At 45.5% G+C, this 21995-nt stretch overlaps 2 protein-coding genes across 5 annotated transcripts in view; one reads left to right on the plus strand and one right to left on the minus strand.

The window, feature by feature from the left end:
• GOLGA3 (golgin A3) overlaps nucleotides 1-1854 on the minus strand; it is a 28427-nt gene extending 26573 nt beyond the window's left edge. For 2 of the 3 annotated variants that reach the window (XM_054844336.1, XM_054844334.1), the window contains exon 1: nucleotides 1556-1854. The gene's annotated coding sequence lies outside the window, so the exon portion shown is untranslated. Of the gene's footprint in view, nucleotides 1-971; nucleotides 1434-1555 lie in introns of those variants that run through there. The other variant, XM_054844335.1, reaches the window with a different exon arrangement.
• A 7340-nt stretch (nucleotides 1855-9194) lies between these two features.
• The window catches only part of LOC129213991 (uncharacterized), a 34000-nt gene continuing 21199 nt past the window's right edge, over nucleotides 9195-21995 (plus strand). For both annotated transcript variants that reach the window (XM_054844958.1, XM_054844960.1), the window contains exon 1: nucleotides 9195-9384. In XM_054844958.1, coding sequence (XP_054700933.1) covers nucleotides 9307-9384 — 78 coding nt within the window. In that variant the 5' untranslated portion in view covers nucleotides 9195-9306. The remainder of the gene's footprint in view (nucleotides 9385-21995) is intronic.

Genomic DNA, 21995 nt, shown 5'->3' on the forward strand with positions numbered 1-21995 from the left:
AGTAGCATTTTGCTCTGTAAATTACAGTCTGGACTTTCATACCATCTATTTCATTTCAAGGACCTACTGCCATTTAAGTTTCAATAACTTCAGTTAGAATGCAGTATGACAGATTTTTTCTTTTAAGTTAAATTACATCATTACTGTTTACTTGTCTGCAGAGCAACGTGTACATATCACCGTACAGAATCTGAACTACTAATTACAGCACGTGTTGGCAGTCACAACACAGCCTGGGCTGCAGTTCAACACTGCCTTCTCCTATGGTGAGCAAAGAGGAAGATTCCCAAACACGGTTTATACAATTTACAGATGATTCTCCAGGCATTCAGATCTTACCTGTGGGTATAGACCCAGCCAACTAACACAATCTGACAGCAGCTGTTGTACAATCACTTCAAGTATTTAAATTTTGTTCAAATAGTTACTGACAGCTGAATTCAAATTACAAAATGTTATGGTTCCTATTTACTAAAGGAACATAATAAATCCCCAGTTAAAAAAGGCAGGGTTGTGGGGAGAATGTCAAGCCAGGGATACTTTAATTGCATTTTTACATGAACACAAACATTTTGAACAACATTCCTTCCGTATCTCCAGGGAGTACTTGTGTAACTGCTACTGTACCAAACTGCCCTGGTCACCCAGCAACACCACCAGTCATCTCCAAAACATTACTGAAGCTGCTAACAGCTCAGGACACATGGGACTAGATGATTATGTAGGTGACCCTTATGTAGGTGAGCTGTGAAGAAGCCAGAAACCTGGAGCACATTTCTACAAGAGAAACCTCCACCAAACAGAAAGATTAATAGCTTCACTGTGATTTGTTATTGATTTTCAAAGCTCTTCTGTATAATAAAGCTTACAATAAAACTTCAGGAAGAACAGCTGTCGTACAGCATATAGATACACGACAAGTCACAAAGAGGAATTCCAGACAAAAGGCAAGCACAATGTAGACTGCTTACCCCTTGGCAAAATCCAGCCAACATTAGACAGTTTGTTATCCTTGTCATAAAACACCTGTTAATGATCAGGGTCACAAAGAACGGCTTTCTCCTGGACAACCCATTCCCAAATATTAAAGGTTAGAGTATTTTGACTTCAAAGTCCGTTTGTATCTCGGTGTTGAGCACAGGCTGACACAGACACATGCACACCGCGGGAACCCAGAAATAACCTCAGATGGAAAAGAGCTGTACGAAAACAACCTATTTTGTTTAAAGCACCAACAACCAGGAGGGCAAGAGAGCCCAGTCCCAGGCTGGGGGCACCGCCGGCGAGACACCTCCGAGGGGTCCTGGGCAGGGGCCGGGGCACCTCTCTGCGGCGCCGGCAGAGGCACCCGGAGGCCCGGAGGCGCAGCCGCGGAGCCGGGCTGGGCCGGGCGGCACCCCACACCCCGGCAGGCCGCAGGGAGAGAGGGCAACCCCGAGCGCGCCCCTCCGGCCTGAAGCAGCGCCCGGCCGCCCCCGGCCGCCCCCCGGCGGGCGCCGCGCCCCAGCCGCCCCCGCGCCCCGCGGCCACCCTTCCCGGCGAGACCCCCGCAGACCTGGGGCCGCCCGTCTGGCGCCCAGCTCCTGCCCGAGACGTGGCGCTGCCTCCGCCGGGAAGAGGAGGGCGCGGCGGTGCAACGCGGTTCTCCCTCCCCCACCAGCCGGGCGCCGCCGCCGCTGAGGGCCGGGCCGGACCGGACCCGGCGCGACCCCCTCCGCCCCGCAGCCGCGCCGCCGTCCGCACAGCCGGGCCCCGCGCCCCTCGGCGGGGAGCAGCGGCGGCCTGGCGCTGCCGGGCAGGCGGCCGATACTGCCAGGCCCGCTGGAGAGGCGGCGGCTTTTCCAGACGGACTCTTCCGGGAGCGGAGGGAGGAAGAAGAGCAGCTTGCTTTGCCGGGGCCGGGCCGGGCCGGGCCGGGCTTCCCTCAGCGCCGGCCCGGGGCCCTGCCGCGGGGACCGACAGGAGCGGCGAGGCCTCGTCTCCTCTGAGGGAAGCCCGCGGCGGGGGCGGGGGCAGGGGCAGGGGCAGGGGCAGGCCGGCCGAGGGGCCCTTACCGGCTCCCTCCGGCCCCCGTGCAGGACCCCGAGGCCGGCAGCCGACTTGCATAAATTAAAATCAAATCAGTGCACACATTAAAAATTAAACCGGTGTACGAAAGCGATGTGCCCCTCGCAGCTTTCGTTAATAACGTTATCATTCACGATCCTGGATTAGTGTTACATTTACTGGATTAGAATCAGGAAAGTTCAATGACACGTTCCATTCCTATCCTATTTGCAGCATTTCTGATGGCTGTTTCCTCATAAATCAATCCTTAAAGTTCTCAGCATCTTTCTGGCACTGGGCATCCCAGTGCCACTCTGTCGCATCAGAGCGGTATTTCACACAACTGTTTCCTCCTACGCTTGGGTTGGTGGGGTTTGCTTTTATAGGTTTTTTTTTCCATTAGCTGAATAGCTTATCTCATTACACCAGGATTATTTGGCAGCTGCTGGAGAGTTTATTGGTTGAGTAGATTTTACTCCTAAGCTTGCTGCTAGAGTCTCCGTATGGACCAGAATGTTGTTTAGTAAATGGGTATGGAAAACCAGACATCTCTGTGAAAGGTGACATCACTGTCGTGTGCCCTCACCCTGTTCAGAAAACTCTTTTATTTTCATAATGAAAATGCCTTCTAACACCATATTGTCACCCTAAATATAATTGCCAGGTAAAGATACTTAGTAAGCTTTTTCATGTATTCCTCTTTTCTTTTATCAATCTGTCCAAATCATCCTTAATACGAACATGAACCCACTGAGCTGTTTCTCTAGGAGGACGTGAGGCTATTCAACAAGTCAGGAAGCTACTTAAGCCCAAACTATTAGCGAGTCTAAATTGTTTAAATTGCAAACCTGTTAACCAAGCTCCTGACAGATTGCTAATGACTAACTGGGTGTTTTCGTAGCCCTTGAGGCATGATTTGGAAGAGAACATTACGAACTAATTTAGGAAGAAGGCTATTTGCAAGTGGAAATGCAGGCATGCATGGATCTGGGAGGCTAGCAAGCCAGATGATCAAAGATAGGGACTAGGTGAGCATGGGTAGAGTATGCCTCAGTGCAGTCTTCTTAGAGAGTCAACTGAATTAAACACCTTTTACTGTTCGCAAATTCACAAACACAGTCTCAGTAAGGGATCTGCACAGGTATCTGGAGAAAGTATATTTGGATTCAGAGAACAGCAGCCTCCTCCTGTTCTGCTGCCGGAGCCAGATGCCCGTACAAGTGGGCCATCCCAGCCTGTGGCTCAGTACCAATCTGAACTGAAGTTTGACCTTGGCTGGATGCACATGTTCAGCATTGAGCTTGTAAACCCTGTGTGGGGTTTGTATGGGTGCAGGAGAGCTGAGCTGAAAGGGACGTTAACAGAATGATTCTCTGCTGCGATTTGAGAGGAATCCCCAAGAACTCACGTGTATGAATGTTTCAAATTCCTTAGTAGTGACCTTTGCTATATACTCTTCCACAGAAGATGTCCAAAACAATATGGTGAGGAAGACTTGAATGCCTAATCTTCGTTCAATCTGTTGCTTTGATTTTCTTTTAAGAATGTAAAAAGTTGGAGTTTTGCCTCCTGCTGAGAACTGAGGAACTGTTGAGTCACTAATGTAGCTGTTCAGTTGGAGTATTTCTCTATGTTTGCTTCTTGACTTTGATCCCATCTCTCTAGGACAATTTATTGCTTGGGTAAAGCTCCAAAGTATCTCTTTTTTACTTATTAGTCTGCCACGTGGCATCAAGCCCTCTAGCTACGGGAATAGCCACTTGCTCAGAGACTACTGCCCAAGCATGGCACAAAGCTGCAGCAGGCTTGTACAGGCTGCCTGAATGAGACAAAGAATCCTTCATACCGAAAGATATCTATGATCAGTAACATAAGTTTTAGCACAAGAGGGGAATGTTGTGGTAGTTGTTTAAAAAGCTAGAAAAAATTGTCAAGCACTAACACAAATGAGGCCTGTAAGTGCAGGGATTCCTGTAAATTTGCACGAGACTTGTTTGTGTAAACTGCAGCCTCTGTCTCCAGCAGAAAAAAAGCCTATGGCTTATCCCAAAGTCTATTCCAGTTCCTCTTACAGAACACTCTTTTGTTCTTCAGATATAAAAATCAGAAGGTACCACAATGAGTCCTTTAACCACCGCCAGCCACAGCATTCTTTTACCCTGCAGCCAGGCTGCATGCAGGAGCTGTTGTGCCTCCTTCTCTCCAAGTAAGCTCTCTCAGACCTTAATAGGAATTGTCTTTTTCAGGAACCCACAGGGCTTTGCCCCTAAAAGGGGAAGGCAAATTTATTTGTCTTTGCTCTGACCAAAATAAAAAGGCATACAATGCCGAATTAAAGAGCTGAGCTCACAATTCAAATTAACAGGGAATGAGAGACCATTTGCAGAGTTACCTGCCCAGCAGGGTATTTTTGTAACTCGCTCTGTGTGTGTGAGAATTGCACTGGGGAAGGAGGAAGAGCCAGGTAGGAGAGAAAGGCTCCATACTCTGCAGAAGCAGAGGGTGGCACTCTCTGCACAGCACAAAGCCTATTCGTGGTGCTTTTCAGTTACAGCTATTACAGCTACAAACATTTTTTTTCTAAATATTTCCTTAGCAAAGGTCTTGTTCTCTAACCGCTGACACCACCATATTCCAATTCCCTGTGCTTATTGCATGTTTTTCTGCTTACATATTTCTATTATTTGGTGTCACTCAGTCTGCAAAAACTTCATTAAAAAAGAAACCTGTACTAACCACATATAAATAGCTCTTATTACTGGCAGACAGTAATCAGGCCAGGCGTCCAGCTCTTCTCTCACAGCCACTGAGGAAAAAAAATAATATTGTATTAAATAGATACTATGGAAATAGAATTCAGGTCTTCAGAAATGTGTTTTGTTAAAGATTGCCTTAATATTTTATTTATGTATTTTATTTACTTATAAATTTTATTAACATATGTGAAACATTTATACAGCATTCAACCTAAGCAATTTTTAGTGTGTCTGTTTTAGCATAGATAAGTATTTAAAGTGTTATTTTCCTGACTCATTTCTATAAACAGGGGAGACACTCAGCTGTAACCGTAGCGTGCCTGATATAACAACATAGCTCAGAATGGATTTAATCAACCTCTACTCTACATAAGAGAAAGCTGGGAAAGCATAAAAAGCCATGTTGTGTAACCAGAAGGTTTGCAGATGAGAACTCTTGCTTACAGAGAATAAACTAATATTTAAGGCCTTGCTACTGAAAGTGTCTTGCCAATGCCCTCCTCCTGTTTAAAGCTGGTTTCAGTTTGGTCACACCAGCTGTTTCGAAAAGCAGAAACTGCTAAGAGCTGCATTTGTTTCTGTGGGACGTTCCACTATAGTCTCCCTGGGCGAGGAGGGTTAGTTTTGGTATCAAGATGCCTTACATATTTAAGGAAATTAATTCAGAAAGTTCTTTTTCCATGTATCAGTGTGTGTGAGAGAGTGGATGGAAATTACTGGTTTTTTAGTGGTTTTAAGCTTAGCTTTCCCACAATAAATGATTTTTGCTGCCAGCCAGGAAGCAGTAAGTTTCTACTTCTTTTTTTTTCCTGGAAATAACTTTCCCAGCTTGGGGCTACTGGTTAAGAAAGTGCTGCCATTACACACACAAGTCTTATACACGAACTGCATAAATGTCACTGTTCCACTGAAATCTAGTGCTTGCTTCAGCATTTCAACAGCCCTCAAAACGGCACAGTACAGTAGGTAACACGGGCCAGTTCTCGGAAGGACTTGATAAAAGAGCATGGAAACGTTGAATTTTTCAACAGGGAGCCCAATGCAGAGAACAAGACATTTACTTAAAGATATCTCAACGACTGTGGAAGAGGCTTGGCATGGTCTGTTCAGGGATGTGCACAGCTGCACCTGCATCTGCCCTTCCCGATGCATGGTGGGCATGGGGTACACCTCTGCTCTGGGCTGTGTCGCAAGTATGAGGTGGAGCTGTAGAGAGTGTAAGATAGGGAATAAAGAGTAGGAAAGAAGCAAAGTCTCTTTTACCCTTCTGTCCTTTCTTGATCCTTCCAATAAACCTGCCGCCGGTCTACCAGCCTTGCATGGCTGTCTAATGGGCAGCTGGGCCAGACACCGTGGGAAGCCAGCTCACCAGCTAGATGTTTCCTGGAAGGGGCATTTAAAGCCCTGCTTGCAGGCTCAGTGCACCACTTGCAAGCCTGGCTGAATGGCTGTTACCTCCAGTGGGCAGTTAGATGCCTTTTGGACCTAGTCTCCCATGCTGCCTGGTGTGGGAAGTTGTCCATGTCCGTACAAAGTCCCACTGCCTGCTCACAGAGGGAGCTCATAAAGAAAAAACATGGTCTTCATAAACACTACAGCTTGAAAGGGTCACCAGTCTGAGCTGAAGATACTTATGAGCAGACCACTATAAGTCTGATCCTTAATTCTAGATGCTAAGTCATTGCTGAGCCATAGTGATGAGGTGTTGTGTGGACAGGTCTTGCTAGCAGAGGGATGGGACAAGGGAACAAAGACATATTGGCAGAATTTGCTAGGCCAAGAACGGAGTAAACACAAACATGACAAATCAGTATACATTTATGTCTGTGCTACTTGCTCAAGGTCTACAGCTTGGAACAGCAGCAGAGCCCAAACAGCAGCCTCTTTGCCTCGAAAGGATTATGGGTGCCTGCACTCAGATGACCCCTGGAAAGGAATCAAAATAATAGGGATATAAGATCCTTAAAAAGAGAGCTGCATTGCTAGACTTGGGCATGTTCTCTCTCTTTCATTTAGATATTTTTATATTATTATTCCAGCCCTGTTCAAGTGAAGAAAAAAATCACTTTTTGAATACCCTTTTCTGCCAGCTAGTCCTTGACTTATGTCCTCAACAACTGTGCGTTAACATAAGGAAACAGCAGATGGAATCTCTGTATTTACTTCTGTCACACTGAGCCTCATGTGGAAAAAAAGTAGATTTCTTGTTTCAGGGATTTTTCAAAGCTTAACATACATTTATGGTGACATCGCCCTGAGATTTAACTGTGAGCGTTAAGAAAAGCAATGCACCGCAGCGCTATGCTACAGAGACCAGACTGCCCTTCAGGCAGAAGTGTTCTGCTTGGAAAAAATCCCTTTCCTCTCAAAACCCCCTCCTGCCAGAGATGCCAAGTGTCCTGGGTTATGTGTTTATTCAGAATAATGTAGTTATATATGCTTTTTCAGTTGACAGGTAATTCAAAGAAATATTACCCAGGAGGAGAAAAATGTAAATTTGAACATGAGCAATCACAGTAAATAACTGACAAGGTCATAGCCTAGGAACATCATTTACACAGAATTTGCCCTGAAAAGAGAAGGGTGAAATAAGAATTGGCCACACAAAGAATTATTTGCATCTTCTGCCTTCAGTGCAAGAAGTATAAACAACCCAATTAAGCTATCAAGATATTCCTTATGTGCCTTCCCATCGAAGGGCTATTTCTACATTTGCAAATGCAAATTTCCCAGGGAGGCAGCATGGTCCAAGAGGGCAGCGAGCAGTTGGAGTCCTGTCCCCGATTCCCTCTCAGCCTCGGGCTAATCATCTTGTTACTTTTTCTAGGTGTACTCAGTTTGCACAATGAAGGATAACAGGCAGCCTCATCTCACAAGCACTGCAAGGACTACGTGGATATGTTTCATCTCTTTGGGAGTCAAGCATTATTTTCAGGAGACAGGACATCAAACCCACAGAGTAGGTGCATAGCCCTGGATGACACGTGAGCTCAGTGTCAGTGTGCGTTCAACGCCAGAGTGCTGCCTCGGTGCCTGTGCCCAGCCTCTCCTGCTTTCATTACAAAGTGTAAATTCAAGACATTAGTTCCAATTTACACAATGAAATGACAATATGGAAAATCAAATACAAAGTACATTAATGCATTTATGAAAAAAAAAAAGGTTTTCTTTGACACCAGTCCTCCAACTTTATGCTTATTAGATGCACCCGCTTGGACACTGACTGAAGGTATTATCCACATTGTTCTCTGAAAACCAGGTTAATCTCTGCTCTTTCGGAAAGAGGAATTCAGGAACTAGGATTCCTCTGGGCTAGTCCATTGTGCTTTTCCAGTAGTGGCCGGCAGAAGGATTTTTTTGGGAAAGGTGTAAGAAACCCTGTAACAATCTGCCTCTTGGCAGATTCCCCTCCCATGCTGACAGTTAGAGCTGGATGTGTGAGAGCTCCTTGTGCTGCTTACTGTGAGGGGGTAAAAAAGCGTAAAAAAGTATTTGTCAAATACCTCTACTTTTAAAATGGATTATTGCAACTCTTCCTACAGAATAGAAGAATTAACTGGAGCTAGCAATGTATGTTCGCTGCCACCTGCAAGGATAGAATAATTTTGGGGTGCTGGGGACTGTGGGGCTGCCTGACATTCATTGCAGCATGTGGCATGACTGGATGGGGTACAGGAGAGGGTCTCATCTGGAAAACTAGAAAACTGACCCAGAAATTAGAAGCCCTGCCCTTCCACGCTCTCCAGAAACGTTAGGTGGCTGCTCTACCCTGACCGCTAGTTTTTGTGCAGCTCCTTCTCTTTGGGCTCCCCGGGATGCCCAGGAAGATTCCTTCCCTGTCCTTTGCTCCATGCTCAGATGAAGCTGGGATGATTTTTTTTCCTCCTTGGAAAGACCCGAGCGCTTTTCCTATTTCACATTCCTCTGATAATTCACTCCCCTGACTGGGCTCCAGGGTCTGGCAGGAGACCGGAGCACGGCCGGGTACGCTGCCCAGGGCAGCTGCCCTCGCTAGTGCCAGGACACCAGCCCCTCCATCTGCCCCCCGCACAGCAGGAGAAACTTTTTCCGCAGGAGCCCGCTCAGGCAGGCTGCTCGGAGGGGCTGGGCTGCCTCCATCCCCCGCGGTTCCCCAGCCCGGAGAGGATCCAGCCCTGGACACCCCGCTCCGACCCTGCTTGCGGCGGAGGGCTCGGACCAGGCACCTCCGCTCCCCTCCCCTCCCCTCCAGCCCGGGTTGCCCCGCGGCCGCCCGACCCCCTCCGCTCCCGCGGCGCCTCGGCCGCTCCCCGCCGAGCTCCGCGCCGCAGGTGACCCCCCGGGGGAGGGCAGGGGCCGGGAGCGGCCGGGGGAGGGGGCGAGGGGCGGGGAGGCCGGGCTCGGGGGGTCGCTGTCAGCGGCGCCCGCTCGGGGCACGGCTCGGCACGGCACGGCTCGGCTCGACAGTGCAAAGCTCCGCTCGGCTCGGCGCAGCACGGCTCGGCACGGCGCAGCGCCCCGCGCCATGGTCCGGAGCTTCCCCGGCGCGGGGCTCGTCCTGGCGGCGGCCGCGGCGCTCTGCCTCGGCGGGGCGGGAGGCAAGGTAACCCCCCTGCGGCACCGGGCGGCCCCTGCCCGCCCCCGGCGGCACCGGGCGCCCGGCGGCGGGCAGGGCGGCAGCGGGCTCCCAGCGCGGCGCGGACAGCGGCAAACCGGACGGGGAGGGGGTGCCTCGGGGCTCGGCGTGCATCGGGGAGGGAGATCCGCCGGGACGAGGGGAGGTACCGGGAGTCCCGGGACGAGGGATGCAGCAGAGCTGCCGGGAGTCCCGGGAAAAGGAATGCAGTGGTGCCCCCGGGACGAAGGATGCGCCGCGGCTCCCGGGAGGAGGGATGCAGCGGGGCTGCGGGGCGGGGGCGGCCGCGCTGCCCCTTTGCCCGGGAGCGCGGGCTCCCCTCAGCCCCTGCCCACTCGGGCGGCGGGGTTTGGGCTGGCTGGTGACTCGCCCCGGAGTCCAAAAGGCACCGGCAGCTGCAGACACGATGCTGCGGGAGCCTCTTTAGATCACCCTCTCTGCTTCGATACAGCCAGACCCGAAATCCTCTGCAAGCCCCGTGGAAACCGATAGAACAACATTTGCAGCAGAAATCAGAGCACTTGCCCAAAGGTTTCCCTAACAAGGGGTAGCCTGGCATAAGGACCCCAAACCAACCAGCTTGTGCTGTATTACTGTCCCCATGCTCCCCGGTCTTGTGCACCTCCGTCTGTGGTACAGAGAAGCAGGTAAACAGTGCAAATACCGGCTACACCTCTCAGGACAGGGATGTTGGCATAGGCTGGGAGCCACTGGGTGAGCACTGGGGGAACCAGAGCGGTAATGGAAAGGCAGACGAGGAAGCACAGAGTACCCCACAACTAGGAGCAGCTGCAGAGCAAACGGTCGCTCTGTGCTTTGGGAGGGGTGAGCAGTCCTGGTCCCGCTGAAGCAAGTGGGACTTTTCCTGTGGACCCTGATAGGAGCAAGATCTGACACTTCTGGTAGAGATTCTCAGATCTATAAAACATGAGCCACTACACTACAAGAAAATAATATTCCTTACATTGATGTCTTTTGTTATGCGCGCGCGTGTGTATATATATATGTATATACATATAAAGAAAAAATGTGGGGTGTTGCTTTCCCTGGTGGAAAACAGCATTGTAATTCTGCCTTATACACCAACTCACTGCCACAGCACATATGAACACAGCAATGACTTTGTGGTTGAAATGATGATGTTTTATCTCACTCTGGTATCCTAGTGAAGATAGCTACAGTGAGAACTTCTTAATTAAGCCATGTTTCTGGCACTGGAGTACTAAGTATTAACTTTACAAAGGTGCGCACTTAAATCTACCAAATTGTACGGTTGTGGGGTTTTGTCTTTTGTTTCTCTTTTAACTCAGAATTGCATTGCATAACCGGCTAGCTTACCCTTTCCTGTTGGGTTTGTTACAAGAGATGAACAACTCTCTCATCCAGCTGCATACTTCTCTTATTAAACTACATAACTTGCTTGCTGCCCTAAGTTATTACATCCTTCCTCTGCTAGTTTTGTTCTAACTTTGCCTGTACAGTCATGAGGTGGACCAAGAATTAGCTGTGTGGTCTGCCTTTGGGTGCGAGTGGCAACAGTGGGACACTGAATGCATCGGCAAGCTGTATTATTTTTGCTGAATTTTTCTTTTTTCTATGTTTCCTAGCCAACTTCTGTTGTTCTCCAACTCTGAAATCAGGACTGTTTGATTTCCCATCAAGCAGTATCTGAACTAGTTAAGTATTGACCACCAGCACTATAGAAAAGAAACTGCCTCCTTAATGAAGAAGCAGCAGCCTCCTGCATGCTTTCCCAGACTTGACTTCTTGCCATGTCAATTATTCTTTTGATCACATGTTGTCTGTAGTCTCTTAACATGCAGGACAATTTATTTTGCGGAATGAAACTTAGGCACTTTCCATAGCTTATCTTCCTAAATGTGACAGAGTGAAATCCGTGTGTGCAAACAGGCGCATGTGTACATCTCTTGCTCCCTGTTTTTGTTATTTTTTCGAGTAAGTTGCACTTGCTCTTCACTCATCAAGGACTGCACTATGCTGCGTAGGCTTCATTATTTTTATCTTTTTTTTTGCTACATTCTGATAGTGTTGCTATGCTAGTAAAAAAATACACATCCCACTCTAAGTTGGTGGTTCAAATGTAGTTCAATTTAGCACTTGAAAAAAAAGGTATTGAAAGATTTATGAAAAACTAATTGTCTTCTGGTTTAGAGGTAACAATATAAAAACATAACAGAAACTCCCGTGGAAAGGGCAAATCTGCAATGAGGTGTAGGAAACCGAATTGTTCTTTTCATCCAGGAAGGTGGTCTCTGCCAGTCAGAGTTGAGGAACTTTGGGATGCTGTGGGGTAGCATGAATGTTTGAAACATGTTTTGTGGCAAAGTAGAGAGCTCTCTGCAATCCTTCACTGAGTGCTCCAGCAATATAAAAATAGGAGTTAGATCAAATGAAAGAAAATTTGAAGATAAGGTGTATGATGTTTCCTCCTGCATGTCTGTATCAGATGGAACAAGATGTGCAGATAAGTGCCTTGTTTATCCTGAAGGAAGAATGTAAGCCTGATGAAAGAATAACATAGTCAAAATTATGTCTCTGTATGTCCATAAAATATTATCTGTTTATATGGAGGAGGTCTTTATGCCAGTGCCATCCTTCATCTGGTATTCTGCTGTTCACTTGCTGGTTTAAAGAAAAAATCAAGCCTTTCTTGTTCCTTTTAAGAGATCTTAGCAATCCTAGACCCTCTAGTGAAAGTCTTAGTCCTGCTCCCAGTGAGGACTATGGCAAAATTCCTGCTGGTTTCAGAGGGAGCAGGATCCTTCCCAAGATCAGTGAAGGATTAAAAAAAAAAAAAAACAACTACTAAAATATGCACCTCAATTAGCAAAGAATGTGGCCTGATTAGTAAAGTGTATGAAATTTCAGCTATTAAATTCTACGGCCCTGATCAACAAAGCACGCTGCACAATTGGCAATGTATCCAGAATCTCAACTGCTGTACTAGTCTCCTGCCAGATCAACCAAGCATGCAGCTGAATCAGTAAATTATGCAACTGGAGCAGCAAAATATGCACTTCTGATTGCGGGGGGGGGAGGATAGGGAAAGTCTCAAATGTTTTAAATTGTCACACAATAGGTCTGTTACTGGTCAACCTCTGCCTGAAGAAGAGTGGAAGCAAAATATATAACTTTTATCAACCCTCTCCAGACAAATGCTGGACTGGAAAAGTATGTTCCTCAAACGGCTCAGTGTCTGCTAGCAGCAGCCTTGTTCTTTACCAGATGTAGTGCACATCTGGTTCCAATCCCAGATGCTGCCAGGTGTGGGGGTCATTTTAGTAACACTTTAATGGGATTTTTAGGTCCAGGTAGCTCTTGCTTTATAGGTCACTGCAAAGCACTGTGTATGTACGCCAGACTTTCTGTCTCAAGAAACAAAGCCAATCAAGACAAATAAGGCACCTTCAAAGAATCTGAAAGTTTTGCTGGCAATGAGCTTGATATCTATCAATCTCTTTGCAGTTTGTGAAAGTACTCTAGGGGTAGAAAAGGATAGGTCTTTCCTATTTTCTTTATATCTTTATTGATTGCCGTAGCTGCTTCCTATTGTGTTTACAATGTACCTTGACAGATATTTACTGTGTGGAGAGCGTGGATGTTTGGCCACTTTGGGGAGCAGCTATATTCATATATCCTGAAGCAGTAGAACTGTTTCTCCCTAGCTTGTGCATATGTGCTTAAAAATAAAAATCTAGCCACAGTAGCTGGTTCTGAGCTTCAGAAGTTGTTTTTGCTTTAAATTATTGGTTTTGTTTTGTACAGAAGACCTGCAGGTTGTCCTATTTAATAAAGATACGGTTTCAGGATTTCTATAAACTGCTTTTTTTAAACGTCTGAAAGTAAACTGTGTTACACAGCCTGTGCTCAAGGAATGCATGAGAATTGCTTTGTTTTATTGCACTGTTCACTTTAGTACCCAGAAGTCTGGAACATTATTTGAGTCTAAGGAATATCTGGGCTTTTTTTTTTTCTTCTTCCTAATCCACTACGCTTGGTACATAAAACTGGCTTGCATTGAACTTCTTATTTACCAAATTTCTGTCTCATTTCCAGGTCAGTTCAATGAATGATCCTATTTAGTTCTTTTCCTGTTTAAAATATTTCCTACTGAGCCCAGAGCAGTGCCCTTAAAACATAATTGATTTGGGTCATTGAACCTTTATTTTTCATGCATGTTAGTTTGCATCCCGCCACTGGTCTGACTGGTATTTCAATTAGAAAAATGCAGGCGGATTTCTCCTAGAGGCTAAAGTTCACGTAGAGTCTCTGGCAAAATAAGATCCTGGAGTATGTATCCTTGGAACCGGGCAATGATTTGTAACTTTTTTTTAATTCTCTGTCTGGCCAGAACGTTGTAAATCTGGCGCTCTCTTGTTAGCTTCACGCTAAGCAGCAGTAATGTCCACAGTGTTTTAGTCCTGATAATTCTAATTACTGAAGCACTGAAGAAGCTGAAAGCTGAGAAGATGGATGAGGCTGGCCTCAAGTCCTGCACAGCACATGGGACTCTCTCTTTGTAGAGCTGAACCATAATTCTCTCAGTTGCCAAGGCCAGCAATGGAAGCAACAGCCAAGGTAAGAGAAGTAAGCCAGTGGCAGAAGATTTCTGGAATGATGTGGGTAACCTTTATGCAGAAGGAGCTAAAAGAATGCAGTACCACTAGAGATGCCAACCATCCTTGGGATGAAAATGCTGAAGTAATTTTTGTTTCTTTACTATCTAAGTAGGTTGAGGCAAACAATCCTGTTGCACTGGTTTAAAAAGACCCAGCAAACAAACTTTCCTGGCGTAACCAACAAACAATTAGTATTCTCCCCATCTGCTTCTTTGCATGATGGACCAGCAATGGTGGTAAAATGTTCAAGTCTCTTTCTTCCTGCCTCCCATTCTCCTTAAAAAAAAGAGAACTCATGGCATGTTTGGTACCAGAGAGTGGGTACCCAGCAGTAGTGTAGCTAGACCAGGTCTGGTATATTAACTCTTCCCATTACACACTATTGTTGTTACAAGGTCAGTCTATGCGCTGTTATTGCAGGTCAATAAATAATAAATATTCAACTTGGTGTTTAGATACTTCCTTGAGTATGGGAAGTACTAAATAGAAAAATAATCCTCTTCTACTTGTATAAACCCATGGCAGGAGGAAGGTGGAGTAGGGACAGGGCACTATAGGGTCTTGTATTAAGATGTGGAGCAATTATACAGCAGTAGGGAAAAACCTTCCTGGCAGCCTTAGGTCTCAAACTCAATCAAAGAACATCATGATTCATTCCTCTAACAAGCTCTCAGCAGCAAATGACCTGATGGTTCGTTTTGAATATCCTTGCTCATGTCGTTGCCAATGAAAAGGAGGTTCAAATTTTGAGAGGAGAAAAGGCTAATTTGCCTAAATTACCTTTCTAGAATTCTTGGGCCCTACTGGAGCTCACAGAAGTCATCTGGGACTTTGGGAGGATTTAAATCAGGCCATAAGCACTGCTGGCTTGTATTAGTAACGATGAACACTGAGGACAACATCTGTATTTGGGTTTGGGTGGAGTCCTTTCAAGGTAGAAGAGTTGGTAATACTTTTACAGCACCTTTCATCAGAGGATTTCAGTGTTTCACAAATATCTAATTACAGAAACTATTAAATTATGTGAAATCCTTGGTCCTGGGGGAGTACAGGCAGCACCATTACACTTCAATATAAAGCAGGAGTGGGTGGTGTTCAAAGTGGCAAAACAAAAGCAAATTTGCCACATGCAAGCCATAACCTGCTGTGCTATCTCATTTTCATCCAGTATTTTATTCTTCTCATTTCTTTATATTAGCAGCCAGGTTGCAACATCAAACCACCTAAACAAAATGGGCTGGTACAAGCCTCCATTCAGAACTACCATCAGCTCTGAAGAAGGAAGTTCACTGATCTCTTACTGATCTGTTTCTGTAGTGTTTGCGTTTCATTATTCTGTTACGGAGTAGAGGACTGTAGCAAGGGTTGGGTGCCAAGGATGCCAATAAGGACAGCTTCCTGAATACAGGAGATCTGGGATGAAACGCCTCTGAAAGTCCAACCTGATCCAAATCCCAGAAAGATGATTGCTCAGCCTTTCCAAGGAGGGTGTGTCTGCTCTGTGCCGTACTCAAATTGGGATTAGCAATGGGAGATCTAATCCACTTGTTCTACCTAAATCCAGCCCTCTCCTAGTTTGGTTAGTAAATATTCTACTGTTTTGAATGACTGTTTAAGTTTTTCTTAAAGGGATTTTTTTTTTTTCCCCCTAGATTTGACTTAAAATGTGGAGCCTTTACTGTTAGAACTGAGGCTTGAAGCCCAGGCTGCCCATCCCCTTATCTTCCTGCCTGTATTATAGATCTGCATGGGTGGGCAGTTCAGGTGAATCCGAGACCTCGCTATTTGAATACAAGGGCCCCGAGGAGTTGCTCATCAAGACTAACTTTAAATGCAAGCTTAGCAGGCTGAACACTTTGATTTGCCTCTAAAATCAACAGTAACTTATTCCAGGTTTCCTGGCTGAAACTCGAATAGGGAAGAAGAAAGGATGTCTGCAAAACAGATTTCTTTGGAAAAATAAACGGCTCACTGGTAGGGACCCTATAACAACAAACTCAGTGCTTAGTTTTTCCTCTGGCTGCAGTATCTGTGATACTTTTTTCTGCCTTCTCCCACACCCTCCCTGCTGTGCACTCATGGTCTCTCCTTATGTGTAGGCAGTAAAGTAAAATTTACAAGCATCCTGCTCTCTGAAACCCTGGCAAAGGCGGAGCCTTGGAAATTTCCCTTTGCAGAGTGCACAAGGGGAGATGAATCCTGGAACAACGAGGTGGGGAAAAGCGCTGCTGTTTGTATACCATCCAAAACTAAGGATGTGCGTTCAGACCATAACAGACCTCTGAATGGCCAGCCTCAGCTGTAGCAATGGCTCATTTAGAAACCTAATTAAAAATATTGCATGAAAGGGAGAGGTTTTTTGTTTGTTTGCTTTTGAAGGATCACTATCCATGTCTTCTGCATAAGCCCTCTCACCTGCTAGTGACATTTAGTGAAACAACGACCTGGTTCCCGAAGAGTTCCAGTAACAACCCTGCAGCATGCTAGTGGCGATCCAGAATATTTGCAGGTTTTGGCTTTCGCATGTGGAATGTTTCCTTCTCCATATGTTTGCACAATAGACTGCCAACATGTGAAACATCTGATGTGTCTGGATGAAACAATAGGGTCATGCAGCTGGAAATCCAAGCACAAACCGCTCTCTTTTTTGCAAGACCAGTTTACACATATATGTGTATGGTTTATTTGCCTTTAAAGATCCACATTTATTTGCTGGGAAGTGGCCAGCAAAATTTTGCATGGTATTACCTTTCAGTTCTCCCTTCTCCTGTTTCTGGTACTTTCGAAACAAAACAAAGCATATTTGGGCACCTAAGCTGCATATGGATTTCATTATTTAAATCTCCCCAACATATTTGGGAGGTTATATACATAAGTTAATTCGGGAACACTAGTTTTACAGATTCCTATGAACACACATAACTGGCTCAATGGACTTTTACACTGAACTCTACAAGCAAACTTTTACTGCAGTGCTATAGCTTTTGTTTTGTTATATATTTCATCTGGTTACCAAGCAGATCAAACAATCTAACCATGTTTTCTGCTCTTTAATTTGAGCTGCTTTGGTCTGTTCAATTTATAGAAAATGAAAACCAGATTGATCTTCTGGAAACTCTCTCATCACCCCTGTCAGTTCCCACCAACCCTATCGTTTACTGTTAATTTTTTTCTATGGTGTGTTGTGTACACTTTGTTAATGAGAACTTGCTCTAATAGAAAAAAGACCTACGTGGACCTATTAAAACCCTGAAGCAAATGACCATGGCATCTTGAACTCTTCATTACACTGCCTTACTTTTATTTACGATGGTCTCATCATGTTCATGATTATTTGCCTGAGGAGGCACTCTAAATGATGCCTTTGTTTCTCTTTCTAAAGCTTTACATTTTTATGTTTGAATGAGGGTATTTTCTGCAAAAAACCCACCCCTAGAACAGGGATAGCAGCTTTGTATAGATGTAGGATCTTATCTGATATGGCATCTTGCATCTTTGTTGGAGAATCTCTATTTGTCTGTTGAGTGTCCAGTCACAAGAGTTCGCTCTTCCCCCCCAGCACGGATTAGTCTGAAAAGTCCAGAAGAAAAAGCTGGTCGTCGATGTGAATTCTAGCACTCCCTGGTGGATGTTATCTTAGGCTGTACGCTTCCTTAGCCAGAAAAGCTAACGTTGGGATGAAAGGGGAAACCCAATGTTCAGCCTGCTCTAGTAATGACATCTCGCTTGCGTTTGTTGCATGAACATAGCACGATAAATTTATGAGATACTAATGACAGGTTTCTGCTTAAAATAGTTCTACTTTACGAATGTAACAGTTATAGTCCCTAAGGGAACACTGCCTGGTCAAATGGTCTTTCCAAGCACTGGATTTGCATATTTTAAATAGATTTTTCAAATAATTTCATAGAAAAACAATCTGGCTTTTGTCCCTTTTAGACCAAGATGGGAAGGAAATGAATATTGCGATGCAGGGCTGCAGTGAAGGACGAAGAAGAGTTGAGAATAAGACCGGGCACTTAGTTTCCAGCAAAAGCACCTGGATGTAAGAGTATCAATGAAATTAAAGAAAAAATTAGAAATTAATTAAAGAAAATTAAAGAAAAAATTAGAAATGTCCTATGCCTTGGCCTAGGTCACTTCCACAGCATTTCACACTCCTACCAATATTTTACCCACTTCATGAGCACGTCTACACCTTGGCATACAACAATTACGGAGTAATCGGTGAATGCCAGGGTTACCCCTCTGGTGGTAACTTCAGCCTGGGAAACTGTCAGGTACCAAAAGTTCCCATAAACTGCCAGGCTGCTGCCAAGCCCAGAAGAAAACCCCTATTACTTGTAAGAATTTCTAGCCTTAACAATGTAGATCGAAGAAAGAACTGGATAAGGAGAGAGAACTCTGCTTAGCCAGACTTACATAGCTGTAACTTGCAAGACTTCTTGGTGAATCCAACTCAATTAAAGAACTGAAGAGCAAGAATGGTTTTATCATCTTTTCAATACCCTGAGATTTCACCTATGAACCTTGAGGTGGCTGAGTTAGCCAGTAAGCCTCTTGAAGTCCCACCTTCGCTGAGAGGGGGACATTCTTTCAGAGGGCTGTTAAGACCATTTCTAACTTCTGCTCTGAATTCCCCTCTGCAGGAAACAACTCTGGCTTTTGTCTGCAGAGGGAGACAAGCCAAATGAGCCAGCAAAGCCCCAGAGCTGGGTGATCTTCATTCACGGCCTTACATAGAAATCTTGCATCAGGTACTCAAAAAATCTGTGGCTGCTGCAGAAAATTCTGCCCATTGCTCATAACTACAGTGTAGGTTGGCATCTCTGGCCTCATAAGGATAAACTGGTTTTGCTTCTCACCTGAACCTCCCAAAAGCAGCAGAGCATTAGGCTGCCTTTCCTCTGGTTGCTCTGATGGCGAGTACAAAATGTCAAGTTACAATGTATGCCCAGACTGCATATACTGCTGATCATGCTATGGAAAGCTGCACTGTTCCATGGGCGATTGTTCGGAAAACAGCCTCTGTTTGTGTCTCTGGGAACAAGTGGGTTTTTGTACAGAGAAAAAGGCATTGCATCTCTGGAGTTACATGAGGAGGTCTGTTGTTCTCCACAGAAACTGGAGTGCGTTGCTGTGCCTGGTGGTTGTCGGAGTGCCAGTGTTCGTTTTTTTCTGATTTTCCTTTTCCCCACCTCCTGTTCTGGGAGAGGATCGAGCAGGAGGGATGGTGACCTCATGGTGCAATTATGCAATCTGCTTGAGGCCAGGTATCAAAATACACTGCGGCTCTGAAGCTGGGACCTCGCCATGGCTGGGGAGCCTGGGCCTCCTGGCTCTAATGAGATCGTTGACCTTCTCCTGCCACTTCTTCTGCAGCTGCTTTGATTCATAGAGATTTGTTGTGGCCATGGCCCGCCTAACTGTTTGGCAAGCTGCCGTAGGAAACGCTGCATCTAGAGGCAGGCGCGAGAAGCTGGCCTCAGAGACCCAGAGCAGGTGAGGATATCCTGAGCCCTGCCAGCCTCTTCCCATCCTCACAGAGCCTACTTGCCTTTGTCTAAGGGTGTGCAAACATAACCATCCTCCCTGATTTTTTGTGTCCCCAAGAGGCAAGGAGAGGGTTGTCTGTTCTCCAGTGAACTAAAGCGGCGCCTTCCAAGCAATCTTGTAGCGACGCTTGAGCTCAGGGCTCAGCTGCAGCAAAGTCACATGTGGGAAGAATAAGAGAAAATAGCATGCCTGCAGTCTGAGGCATATTTGGGCCTCTAAGTCCTGAAATCTCGTTCAGACTTTGCATTCTTTGCTCTAATTGCTGCACTGCATTCCTGCTTCCCTCCCTCTTCTACCAATATTTTTCTTTTTCTCGTCTCCTGCAGCAACAGGCTTTCATAGTCCCTTCCTACCTGTGCGTTTGTTCTCTTCAAATGTCCTGTATACCATTAAAAACAATAGAAAACTTGGTGGTAGGTGTGAAAAAAGAGCCCTGTAAAGCTGCCCGACGTGTGCCAAGAAGGAATATAAGATGAGTCGGGTTCTTTCCTGAAAACGGGATTTGCAGAGTGGAAATGTCACATCCATAACCACTTTCATGTGGTGGAACTGCTGCTACCCACTACTGAAATAACAGAGCATCTGTTAAAAAAAATGCAGTTTTGGTTTTTCTTAAATCCAGCAGGTTGCACTCACTTCAAGAAATATTAGATCCTTGTTTAAAAACATGAGTGCAACTGCTCTGAACAAATAAATATATTAAAAGCAAATGTATGCTTGGCCCAGTTTCAGGGTCCTACAGTTGAACCTTGCTCAGTGCTCGTTTATGTAAGTTTGCTCAGGGAACAAGAAGAGAATACAAAGTGTGTGTGCAGGTATATGCAGGGTTTGAGTTGGGACAGGGTTATTGGGAAGGTGAAGGAGAGCCCTTAGCACTCTTCTGGCGATCAATCTGAAAAAAAAATCACAGTTAAGGACTGGAAAAAGGAGACAGGGACAATGCTCTCCTAATAACTAAGCAAAGTCTCAGCAATTTTTGTTATATTCTGTGAATCCCACATCCTGATCTACATCTGCCAGGTCTGCTACCTTTAAGCATCCAGAGATACTTGAAAAGTTGCCCTAATACGGGACAAGAGAGTCTCCTTTCGCTGTTGTCTCATGCTTTAAACAGCAAGGGCAGTTTGGCAGACGGGGAAATGGTGATTCCAAGGCACTTCCAGGAATTCTCGTACTGCCAGGTGGAAAAATAGGTTAGATGTGCTGCTGCTGTATCTAGTTCATGCTAATGAAAGAAAGCAAACCTTGCATGCAAAGATGAGCTGAAAACGCAAAATTAAGTAGAGCGCTAATTTTATAAAGTCTCCAATTAACATTGTCCTCTACTTGGAAAAGAGTCCTACCAGCTTTGATCTCTAAATCGGTCAGTTAGTGAAGTAAATGTGGTCACTTCTTAAACTAATAGACTGGAGTTTTATATCTATTCCTCAGACACCGTATTTAACAAGCATTCAAAAAGCTCAGACTTCCCTAACTTGGAAACACTGTCAGAGGAGAACTTGGGGCTTTCGCTGGGAACCACAAGAATTGTACTTCTGGTAGCTTTACAGCTAGTTCCAGCCACGTCAGCGAGTAAAGACTTGCCTATACTTTGTTTTTCCCCCTTAAGCTGGGGCCGTGGAATGACCACTTTCCCTTTTTCCTTCTCCTTTTCTTTTCAAATGTCCTCATGAGTCTGAGTGATCTTTAACTCAGAATGAACCTCCTATGTTTGGAGGGGAGAAGGGGGAAGTAACCGAGATACCATACCTCACCCTGCCTGTTTTGAGCAACTGCAAAGATGTTGGTGGAGCCAGAGTTTTAAAGAGGTCCCTGGGGCAGAATCAAACACGAAGGAGCTGGTGAGGTAGTCTCAAAGCGTTGCCAACTCTTTGAAAGAAACACACATGTGTGTGCACGTGTGCGGCATAAGATGTTTTTAATTTTGGAGTGGTGAGGGTTCCTAAATAAAGCTTGCTGGATTTTCACCCCACTGATACTGTGGTGAGCTCAGATGGCTAAATTTAGTCATCCAGACTGAACAATCTTGGATTCTAAGACTGCATCCGTCTCTGTCCAGAAACTAATTGCATACCTCTATGGTTGCTGTTGAATCAGCTGTAAGCTGACAAGACAAGGCTACTATAGAACGGCCATATACTGCCTGCAGTCCTGTTCTACCACCAGGCAGCTGCAGTGGATTTTGTTTTTTAAATGAAGCAAAAAAATCTACCTGGGGAGAGGGTCTCTCTTTCCTACTCTGAAAAAAAAAAAAAAAATATCACTGAAGGATCATTTATGCAGTGAGGCTATTTTACAGGAAGGAAGAAAACATAAAAGAATCTTGTGGTCAAAAGCACAGGATCGTAACCAAGAATTTTGACTTCAGAGTGATTTTTTTAA

The sequence above is a fragment of the Grus americana genome, chromosome 16 (genome assembly GCF_028858705.1).
Source record: "Grus americana isolate bGruAme1 chromosome 16, bGruAme1.mat, whole genome shotgun sequence".
NCBI lineage: Eukaryota > Metazoa > Chordata > Aves > Gruiformes > Gruidae > Grus > Grus americana.